This window comes from Podarcis gaigeae (assembly GCF_964106915.1).
Source record: "Podarcis gaigeae genome assembly, chromosome: 1".
Classification (NCBI taxonomy): domain Eukaryota; kingdom Metazoa; phylum Chordata; class Lepidosauria; order Squamata; family Lacertidae; genus Podarcis; species Podarcis gaigeae.
This window is the reverse complement of record NC_139678.1, coordinates 12,235,190-12,246,796: the sequence shown is the minus strand read 5'-3', so window position 1 is coordinate 12,246,796 and position 11,607 is coordinate 12,235,190. Positions and strand designations below refer to the sequence as shown.

General features: G+C 41.7%; 1 protein-coding gene and 1 long non-coding RNA gene across 3 annotated transcripts in view; one reads left to right on the top strand and one right to left on the bottom strand.

The window, feature by feature from the left end:
- The first annotated feature begins 105 nt into the window (after positions 1-105).
- Positions 106-2,160, top strand: LOC310845053. Its single transcript, XR_014564436.1, has 3 exons — positions 106-222; positions 982-1,630; positions 2,048-2,160. It is a non-coding gene; the product is annotated as an uncharacterized lncRNA (long non-coding RNA).
- A 32-nt stretch (positions 2,161-2,192) lies between these two features.
- Positions 2,193-11,607, bottom strand: part of LOC310844136 (SERTA domain-containing protein 2-like) — a 20,240-nt gene continuing 10,825 nt past the window's right edge. For both annotated transcript variants that reach the window (XM_083737906.1, XM_083737905.1), the window contains exon 3: positions 2,193-5,784. In XM_083737906.1, coding sequence (XP_083594032.1) covers positions 4,926-5,780 — 855 coding nt within the window. In that variant the 5' untranslated portion in view covers positions 5,781-5,784 and the 3' untranslated portion in view covers positions 2,193-4,925. The remainder of the gene's footprint in view (positions 5,785-11,607) is intronic.

The following is an 11,607-nucleotide window of genomic DNA, read 5'->3' as shown; positions in this document are numbered from 1 at the left end:
CTAAAGCAGTTGGATGGGAAGTATCCTGCTGAGGCCAGCTGCATGGGATTGAAGCCTCATCCAGGCATAGACATTTATCACAAATGCAACGCTTTTTCCCTAAGCCAGACCTCTTACTCACATGGTTTTACACCACCCTTGAGATGTTTTGCTTGGCTGGGATGTATCCTTGAACTCTGACAATGCTTCATCCTTGCCTGGATAGAGGATAGGGAGGGAAGTGTCAGTGTGAAAGAACCATCCTAATGTAAAAAAAAGGGGGGTGTAAAATGCACATTTACAGCTCTGCATACTTTTGCCTTTAGACATGGCCATTAGTGGACTTACAAATACCTTTCCCTTCCCTCCCCCAATATACAGGGTCACTTTGAGAAAGCATTGGAGGGTTTCTGCCCATGCTTCTGAATGCTACAGGGTCCCATCCTGTCCACATGAATTGTATTTGTGTACCACCCATTACCTTAGTCCATCTGAGTTAAAATATTTTATAAGAAGCTGCTGGGTGAGGCTATCAAAGTGTTTGTAGTAACATGGCAGCATGAGGCTGTTCAGACCAGTGCCTGGTTTTGCAAAGTGGGCTGGATGTAAGCCAGTAAGCTGAAGCATCTGACAACATGGAGGTGGTTCTCATGTCCAGCAATTGGGTGTATAAGATGGGTTGCACTCCCCTTGAAAGACTATAAATTTAGCTTGATGACGAGGTCTTGGAATGAGCATTGTCACTGGAAGCCCAGCTTCAGACAAATTACCTGGTGAACTGCAGCTCTCCCTGTATCTTGAGATCACCCATAAAAATACAGCTGGCACCATTGCTACCATTAGTTGAACACCTGCTCATAAATATTTGCTAATGTATTTTAAAGTCAGTTATCATTTAGTCTGCTTTTTTCTTTTTAGTTTTATCAGTCTTTCATCAATTTACGACACACATATACACACAACTACCTAATCTTTCTTGTATATTTCCCTGATATTTCATAGATGAAGGGGCAGTTTAAAAATACTGAAAATGAATGATTGTACATCAAAGACAAATAAGAACTACCTTAAGCCTGGACCGCAATCAGGTTTTCAGGCAAGCTTCTGCACATCTTTTCCTCCCTTGCAATTCTTTCCTGTTCATTGCTTATTCTGTACCTTTCCTCCAACCACCTCACTTCTGGGCTCAGAGTTTCCCTGCCTCCTTTCCTCAGCCACACAAAAATACTCTGTTTTAAGGGCCAATGTGAGGTTCTAATCCCAGCCAGACAACTAACCCGTGTCTCAAAGAACTATAAACATCCTGACGGGTTGTGAGCCAAGCATATGGAATGTTCATAAACATTCCATGCCAACACAGCAACTTGGCCCTTTGGGACCCACAGAGAACCAGCAGAGTCAATACTTATCTACCCACCTGGCATTTCTGTGCTCCAAACTGCTGCCCAGCTAACTGCTTTCTCTGTGAAGTTTGTGATGTGTTTAACGCACCTCTAAAACCTTCTCTGGAAAAGTGGCTGGAGGTAACTGGAGCAGATAAAAGGTAGTGGTCCTCTCCTCAGTGCCATGTTTCTTTATGAAACAGCACTTTCTTCACACATCTGTAACATGTAGTTAGACCCACAAAATGTGCTGCTCACAGTGCAAGTCAGTATCTCTTGGTTAGTGTAATGGTTGTAAGGGGTTACTTGTGCGCAAGTTGCCTTCAGTTTTGGCTAGATTGCCTGGCCAACCATGCTTTGGCTGACAGCCCACACTCCGTGGCTGTTCAGTCACTTGCAGAATCCGTCAGTGGGCGTTTCTTGAACCTCTTCCAGCATAAGAGCTGTTTGACGCCAAGTCTCCTCCTACTCTCCCTGCGTGGAGCTCTTCTACGCAAGTAAGGGGAAGGCAGAGGCGTGCCCGCACTTTCCCCACTAGTCTCAGGTGAAGAGTCTTGGAGACCTCTCTCCGCATCCTCCATCTCCCCCACTTCTCTACCGGTGTTATGCTGAATTCCTTCCCCCCTGCTGGTCCCCTCTCCTGCATCGCTTTGGAGCCTTGCCTCCACCTCTCGTTCTGATGTCAGTTCCCTGACAGTTAGGAATGGGACCTCTCATGCCCAAGTCAGGTCATTTGCCCTACCGGCATTATGTATCAGTAGAAAACTAAGGGCAAACAGGAGTACAGTTGTAAGTCCACACAAATATTCAAATTAACCAAGAATTACTAGATGAGAACTTAGAATGAAATATTTATTATCACAGAAATTTTAAAAAATATTCTTTTAACCACAATTCTGCTTCATCACAGTGCAGAAGGCCCTTACCATTTTCAAGATTCATATTTATACATACAAAGAAGCATTTCTGCACAATCTGTGTACATTCTTTATACCCAAATCCCTTTACATCAAAGATGGACAGCATTTTGCCAAAGGTTCTGCTGTTGTGGTATAGATCTATTTGCATGGGTTGTGCATGTAAACACACTTTGCTTGCCAAGCTGTGCACTAGGGCAACAAAACAGGATTCATTCTGCATTAGTTGCAGGATTTGGTTCCATTATTAGTAGAGTCAGGACTAAATAAATAGCCCAATATTTGGAACCCAAGATAGAGAATTTAAATTATTTTCAGATTAAACAAGGTTCTGATTCCATTATTAAAAAATCTGAAGCTTGATGGATTCCTCATGAACAAGAAAATAAAATAGAGTTAAAATAAATAGAAAACAAGGTTGACAATAGCAATATTACTGATAGAGACACATCTGGATAATTTTCTCCACATCACCTGTGGAACTACCTCATGCATTTATGCTAAGGACATACCGTGATTCTGGTTGTTCCATAACTAACAACCACGTTCTTGCCCCAGTCTGGAGCCTTTCATCCCCAAAATGTATCATTGTTGAGCAGTATGCTCTCAGAACAAACCTTCTTCCATTGTCATATCAATACTGGGGTTAGGAAAACATCAATGGGAGTTGGGTGGGAAGGGGAGAAGCAATGATTTCAGCAAGTCAAGTGTGGTTAGAACAACAGGGCAAGGAACTGATGTTGGATGGTGCTGCCTTGGCCTGCTTTTCCCTGTGGTGCTTGTGCACCTCCTACTGGAACCAAGTGGCAGCTCAGCTCCAACCAGTGCTAGAGGGCTGCCAGCCTCCATTTCCCAAAAATGTAATAGGAATTACCTATTACATTTGAGAGTTCTTGTGGGGGAGGGGCGTGTCTTCCAATTCTAATACAATCTGCTCTGCCTTTAGAAATGTGTCTGGAAGCTATGACAAACAGGATGGCCGGTTTGGGCTTTTGATACTTTGACACCATCTGTTCTTAGATAGGTATGATGAATGGGTGGAGTGGGCAGAATTTGAGGTGGGTACAGATATCTGATGAATTTCCATAATCAATCAACAACACTACTGCAGGAAAGGCCTGCTCGGTGGCACCAAAGAAAAGCTGGAAGAGGCTTTAGTCCTGGTGGGCATTGCTGGGGTGCATGCGTCCTGACACATTCATGCATACTGGATGCTGATGGCAGGCCTATGTTACAATATGACAAAATATGCTTCTGCAGTTTGTAGGGATCACTGCTGTGCAAATTCCTAAACTTCTGATAGGGTGATCCTAAGATTTGCACAGTGCAGACTATTAGCATTTTTCATGCAAAAGAAAAAGTAAAAACCATCATGAAAGGCATACAATCTATGATTAGCATTTTGAACAAAGCAACACCTCTCCTCCCACAAAAAGGAAGCTTGCTAGGCCACAGCTGTGCTCTTAGACATGTCCCACCCCACTCCTACAGGACAAAGTTGCCAGGACATAGAGTGCACACAGTACACTTCAGACACCTCTAGTATCTTGAATTGGTGCCTGTCATTTGGATTTGATGCACTTCTTTAAGAATACGTGTGCAAAAATGTTCTGCTTAAGTGATGTATATTGCACATAAAATCTAGAAATCGTGTTGCAGAGATACAATATTCTCCAAAGAGTTAAAATAGTTCTACATGTACAGTAAATACTAAATTTTAAAAAACTCATATTACTCCCAAATTGAAGCACATAATACTGACAAAGTTTAAAATCGGATAATCTACATATAAATTACATTTGTAAATGTGTATAATTAAATACCATAAAATTTCAGAAGCCAGCTATGACGCTGAGAAGTTTCTTGTTTATACCGCCACAAACACCATCCAAGAAAACAAAAAATCTGCAGTTTTAGACAAAGCACTGGAAAGAGTTACAAGCATTGCTGCTTAGAGAGGTAGTGCCAGCTCCGTCCAACCAGATCAGTGCTTTGCCGTGCCTCTTTTGTTATCTCTAAACTATGATGGAGCAATGTAGTAAAATGTAAAAAGACTATAAAATTTTACAAAAATAAATAGTTTCAAATGCTTTACAAAATGCAAGGCATTTTGCTGCCAAGCATCTTGAAGCTCCTTCAACAAAAGGGAAGAGGCCTGTAGTCCTTTAAATACTTAAAAAATATATTTGTATTTACTGAGGCTGCAAATCCAAGTATGCAACTCCAGTGAATGTCAACAAAGCGTCTCATTTTATATTAAAAATAGAATCATTAGGCTTTAGAAGATGTTTTCCCCTTATGGAAATTACTGTTATGCAAATTTTTCGGACAGATTAAAAATTGCACATTTAAAAAAGTGAGATTTGTGGGGCTAGGGAAAGGTGCAAGAGACATATTCCTTGCATTTACCCTAGGATAAAAAAATTGCACAATTGGTTTAATAAATACTCCATTTTATATAACAGCTTGCCACTTTTTTTGGTTTATATATAAGTTTTGAAGAGGTTTTGAGAACCACTTAAGGACAATGTCTAACTACCATTCCAACGTAACACTTTGCAGTTCAATCCCTCTCTGTGTGGCTTTTTCTTCAAACCAGCATAGGGTGGTAGCACAGGAAAAAGTATCTTTGGATTTTAAAAAAGTATCAAGACCCTACAAGAATCTCCATGATATGGTCCAAATCACTGAGATCACTTCTACATATTGGGATGTTGCTTGCTGAGGAGGAATTACAAGAAGAGAAGGTTTTCAATATCTCTTCTGTGGGTGCCACAGGCGATGCTCTTGGAGGAGTTAGTGAGGGGCAGTCAAAGTCTGAATCGTACATCGAAGTGTCAATATCTTCAAAAATGTCATCGATAGCCAAGTCTTTCAAGTAGCTAGTTGAGCTTGAAATTTCAAAGGAACCAAATGCACATTCCACTCCCTTCAAGTCTTGTCTGTCATCTTCCAACCGAAAGCCTGAAGTTTCAGAAGTTTTAAACTGATCATCTCCAGATCCAGCCAGGTACGAAGGTGGGCTTACATCCTCCATGAAGTCCAAGTCTTTCAGAATAGATGAAATGGCAGATGACATGTCATTATCGGAAACCACCAGCAAGTTGTTTTCAATTGGGCCTTCCACAGGACGTGGCTCATGACCGTTGGACTCCTGCTGATGAACGCCTGGGAAAATGTGTGGTGGCATTCCAAACAAATCCAAGCCCAGGTAACTGGAAGGGCTGGTGCTGAAGCCACTGCACATATGAATGAACTGCTGGCTGTTTTCTTGCCTCATCTCCTCCTGGATTTGCCTGACTGTGTTGGCGATAAGGACAGAGCGGTGCAGGTTTGGCTCTGCCAGCATCTTGTAGGTCTGTAGTTTGGTGAGGCACACATTGAGCACCAGCTGCCTCTTGAGTGGATATGGCAGGTTTCGGCTGGAATCAAAGGCACTTGACACACCTGCCATGTTCTCTTCATAATCACTCAGCTTGCGTTTCAGACCTCTTCCCAACATGAACCTGAAACAGAGCATAAACCAATGATAAAACTGCGGAGCGGTATAACACAGTCAAGTATACGGCTGTAACAACACTCCTAGGTTTTATGTGTTCTATATCCTTTTTTACCATGAAAGTCCAGGTGTTATAGTAGAGTTTCCAGACGCAAGTCAGACTTGTATTCAACAAGGGTGCTGTGGCAGATCTCTTCATAGCAGTGATGGCCAAACTTGGCCCTCCAGCTGTTTTGGGACTACAACTCCCATCATCCCTAGCTAACAGAACCAGTCGTCAGGGATGATGGGAATAGTAGTCTCAAAAGAGATGGAGGGCCAAGTTTGGCATTCACCGCCTTCATAGAGCTAATGGATTGCTATATTTGGAGGTGGAAAGGAATCTGCTCTAAACTGGCCAATGACTGGAAAGGAGGCGGAAATGCAAGGATAGCTAGAGCTTGCCACAAGCATGAAGAAAAGCTGCTGACCTCAACTTCCCAAGAATCCCAGCTTTAATTTTGTAAACACAAGTTTTCTAGCCCTTACAGTTGCCGATATATGCTTGGAAGTATGTGGGCAATGTCTAGTGTAATTCTAGAAGCCCAAGTTAATGATTCGGATATCAGAGTGAGGGGCTTCAGTGGCCATGTTGCTCCTTAGTCCTCCCCAAAATCAGCAGAGTAAACACTACATATTAAATTAGGTAAATAAGAAAAACACTCATTTGCTTAATCTTCATGATTGTAACAGGTCAGAGAATTTTGATTTCCTTAATTTAGCATAATGTTGCGTTTTCAGTGGCAACATTCAGAGACTAAAGATTCTTTCTCAATACCCCTCCCCCCAATCACGCAAAAAATGGTTTAAACATTGAGATTTCAGTATTCACTTTAGGCTGCTTGATCTAAAAGCTGGTTTGAGCGCTGAAGGAAAGCTGGGTTCTCCCAATAATTTTTTTGATTTTGACCATACTCTCTCCTCTTCCCTCCCAACTTGGAAGATAGATTTTTAGTCTTGGCAAACACAGAAAAAAGCTCTCAGAGAAGCTGTTGGAGACTTGCTACTCTGCTCCTGTTACAAACTCCACAGCTTCCCCATGGCTATAAACAACGTAATGTATTTCAAAGCAGAAGTGCTTTTGCTCAAAATTCCAGACAATGAGGTGCTTGGGAGAGACTTTTTAAGCAGAACTCTTGGCTCATAAGAAGAAAGTCCTTCAGAACGAGGAAAGCTGGGTGGGAGGGAGAGAGGAATGATCTTGCCAAATCTTCCCAAATGAAGTCAGGCAGGAAACAGCAGTTCTTACAGCAATCTTAGATCAAAGTCCAGCAAGGGGTGTGCACACCAGCCACCCTTGCAACTAAATTCCTCAGTGTTTCTCCTTTGACAGCTGTTCCCACAGAACCCTTACATTGCCAAGTTTCTTTCTTCTTCTTTTTTGTCCATATAAATTTTTATTGGTTTTTCATTGCTTATACATATATACAGTCTAGATTACATAAGTTACATATAACATAGCTCTTACAAGAGTCATATATATATTACACAGTTATTTTGGGCTCTGCCGAGCCTCGGACTTTCCTTCACTTCGTTGGTAAGTATCAGATAGATTCTAAAGTCACGTGTTTTATCTCCTTTACATATTTGCCAAACACTGTTAAGAGTTATTCTAACCCTGCCAGAGTCATCAAAGTTCTATACTTATCTCTAATATACGTCAGATATTTGTTCCAAATTTCATGAAACTTCTGGTCATCCTGGTCTCTTAATCTTCCTGTTATTCTAGCTAGTTCAGCATAATTTAACATCTTGATCTGCCAGTCATTTATAGTAGGTATTAACTCCATTTTCCAACTTTGGGCTAGCATAGTTCTAGTGGCCGTTGTGGCATATAGAAACAGATTTTTGTCCTCTTTTTTGATTTCCTTGCCGACTATTCCTAGCAGGAAAGCTTCAGGCATTTTGGGAAAGGTATATTTTTTAAAAAAATTAAGTTCGTTGTAAATCAGTTCCCAAAAGCCTTTTACTTTACTGCACGTCCACCACATGTGATAGAGCTCACCATCCTCCTCTCCACATTTCCAATATTTCTTAGTCTTCAGTTTATAAATCTTAGCCAATTTCACTGGCGCGAGATACCACCTATAAATCATCTTCCAAAGCTTCTCCCTTAGTGCCATACACGCCATGAATTTCATATTTACATTCCACAGTTCTTGCCACTTTACAAAGTCAATATTATGACCAATATCTATGGCCCATTTTGTCATAGCCTCCTTCACCTCTTCGTCTTTTGTATACCAATCCAGTAAGAGGTAATACATCCTAGATAATGTTTTATTTTTACCTTCTATGACTTCCACATTAAATTTAGATTTTTTATCTTCAAATCCCAGTTTCTTTTTATCATCTTTTAACAAATCATTCACTTGGTGATATTGCAACCACCCGTGAGTACATTCTTTACCTCCTCATAAGGCTTAAGTTTTATGCCCTGATCAGTTTTATTGGTAAGTTCTTCACAGGTGGCTTTTTTCCCCCCCATGTTGTTTTTTTTGACAGGACATCTATTGGTGAGATCCACCATGGGGTTTTCTTTTCTAGCAAATTCTTATTTCTTTCCCATACTTGAAATAATGATCCTCTAATTATATGATTTAGAAAGCCTCTATGAACTTTCACCTTTTCGTACCACAGGTACAAGTGCCACCCGTACCTGTTATCAAAGCCCTCTAAATCCAAGATATCAGTATTCTCTAGCTTTATCCAGTCTTTCACCCACATTAAACAAGCCGCTTCATAATATAAACTCAGATCTGTACATTGCCAAGTTACAGTAGTAGTGTGGAGATCTGGCACGAGAGCTTTTTAAAATGAAAATGAGAAAAAAAATAGCATAGGCAAGACTCTTTAAACAGTACTCTAATAAGGATCCCTTCCAATCTTGGAAGAATTGGGAGGTTGTGGGCATGTAGCTGGGCAAAGAGGGTATCTCAAAACCTAACACAGAATTTGTACTTCATAACGATAAAAACCTAAAGCATGATTCCTCAAACCAACTTCCTTAGGACACTCTCAGTTCAAGTGCCATACCAAATGGGAGCAGCAATTAAAGTTTTTCTACACAGAAAACACTTTTGTGAAAGAAATCACATGCAGATCATTTTATGTCATGATCACACACTGGCGTACTTGGATGTGGTTTTGAAGTACCTAAGGCAATGGCAAATTTGAGAAAGGTAGCTATGTTGCACCAAAACAACAAAGTGTGTTGTGGGATGTTAAAGAAATATTTGTTGAGACTCCAGAACATTAGTGAATAAAAGCTTACACCACACTGCATCATATAGTCTTCAAAGTGCCACAAAACATTGCTTTCTGCAGCTGAAGATAATGGTTTGAATCCAGAAATGTTTTGCATGAGCAGAAAGGCACTTCAATTAGGCAGCCCCACTAAATTCTCCTAATTTCCCCATCCTGCTACAGCCCCCTCAGGAGTGGCTTTTCAAGGGGTGAAGGGGCTGTAATGTGAGGGAGGCACCAGGAAACCTCCACTGCACTAGCTGAGTTGTTTCTCTACCACTAAATCCATACCAATGTGGGTTTCACAACACTTACTATCCCAAACCATCTGCCTGTAGGTTTCTCACACAGAAGCACTTGGCCTTAGTGAGAGAGCACACTGAAGACTAAGTTTACTGTGGCATGAAGTTTCATGGATAATCTCATCAACTGGTATGAAATATCATTTGATGTGTCAATATGTAAATGAGTAATTGGCAATCTTATTAATGCATCCCCTTTTCTGGATAGTGCTTAAAACTGCTTTAGGAATAATAAGGTCTGAGTGGTGCTCAAGCCTCCCACAATTTGGGGCATGGGCTCAAGAAAAAGGAGCATGTCCTTGTTTGGTACTGGAAAGAAGGGAGAATCCAGAAACACCAAAACAAGTTAACTGGGCATTTGCACTGCTGCAGATAGATACCGGTGAAATCTGGGCTTTGCAAATCTGCTTTTGGTAGGGGACCGTTTGGAGATCCTTCAATTGCTTCAACACACACACAGAAAGGGGTGGTGTTGGGGATGCATAAATTTGAGATTGAAAGGCAGATTAAGGCTGGAACGCAAGCATGTTGTAGACCCTGCACACTGCAGAGGGCCTCCCAACTTCCCTTTCGTCTCAGTACTGAGTTCAGCCAACGGCTGCTCAGCTGACAGTAGTGGTTGCCAGCTCCACATTGCAGTTTAGGCCAGGCAAATATTCCAAAGTAAGACGACCATATGAAGATTTCCCTATGACCGAGTGGACCCCTTCTCCCTCCCTGAAATACATACAATATTACGTTCTGCTGCTCTCCTCTGCACAGATCTGTGCCCTTCCCAACAAATGCAGAAATATGCAAAGATAAGTAAGTACATGGATATCTGCACAACTTATTAAGATTACAAATGTTGAATTACTGTTTTGTCCAGCTTGGAAAATAAGCGGACACACCCTCCCCTAACACTGCAGCTCCAACAAGATCTGAGGATGCTCAGATGCAGCACTGATCTACTGAGATGCTCCCCTCTTTTTCCACAAAAGTGCCACATAAAGACCACTTAAAACCTCACAAAATGCATCCCGATGCCATGAATCCTGACCATCTTGACTACATAATTGTCCATTTTTGCAGAAGGCACAAGAAAGAAACCAGAAGCACCTTGGAGACCACAGGACATGTAGATTGGGGGGCAGCAAGTGTACAAGATACACACTGGTCTGGTACAAACACAACAGGAGATTTAGGGAGCATGCATGGTAACCACAACTGTGTGAATTGGTTTATGCAGATCTTTTCATGTGAGCACAGCACTTATTAACCAATGGAAAGGTTGTTAAGTGAAAGACTTCGGGTAGGATCCCCCTAACAAGTCCTTTCAGTGCAAAACCTGTATGAGAGTTTCCACTTGCACAATGGGGTTCCGTCCCTCCCCACATGGCCTCCAAAATTGTCTCAGCGGGGTGTCAGAAGAACCCCTGGAAGAAAAGGAAACATTCTGACAGTACTTGCAACTGATGGGACGTTCAAGGGAGCCTCGTATTGGAAGTCCATCCTTTGACGGCTAAAGCTCCACCTGTGCACAGGAGCTCAAGAGAGCCAGTGAATGTTGTCGGGACTGGAAACATTCTAAACCACTGGAAGTGTTAATCTTAAGCCCCTCACTCTGAAGTGGCAGCAATGCAATTCCTGAGCCACCATCTTCAAGGGAGACAGACACCTGACACAGGCACCAACTGTTGCAGAGAAACAGCTGCCTCTCCCAACACATGAAGCAAGGACAAAGGCGACTCTTCATGCAGAAGAAAGCACTTAAAGCAAAAGCGCTTCATTACCCTTTTTTTAAGGGCCTCATTCTCTCTTGTTTTCATGAAGCACTTCCCCAAGAACCACTGCTCCTAAACTGCTTCCTTGTTCTATTTTCCAGGCACAGTTGTAGCTGATCACAGGTGTTTACTTTGGTCATTCAGCTCTCAGCTCATCAGTTAAAGAAAGTAAGCAACCACTTCTAAAACCAACATCTTGCAAGACTTCAATAAAGGAAGAGGGACTGGAGAGAATCAGCTTCACTTGCCTGTGGCTCTGTTCAAAGCCAATTCTTGGCTGGAAAAGCAAATTGCTGTTTCTGAACTTTGGATACAAACTGAAATGAAAAGCCTGCCATGTTCAGCACAATGGGGGACTCAGATTCCTTGCTTTCTCTTGTTACTACAAGACATTACAAACTTCCCCCGACTGTTTAAATTCACCCAAAAAAGCAGCCAGTAACTCTGGATAAGTAAGCTTCTTACTCTAAATAATATGTA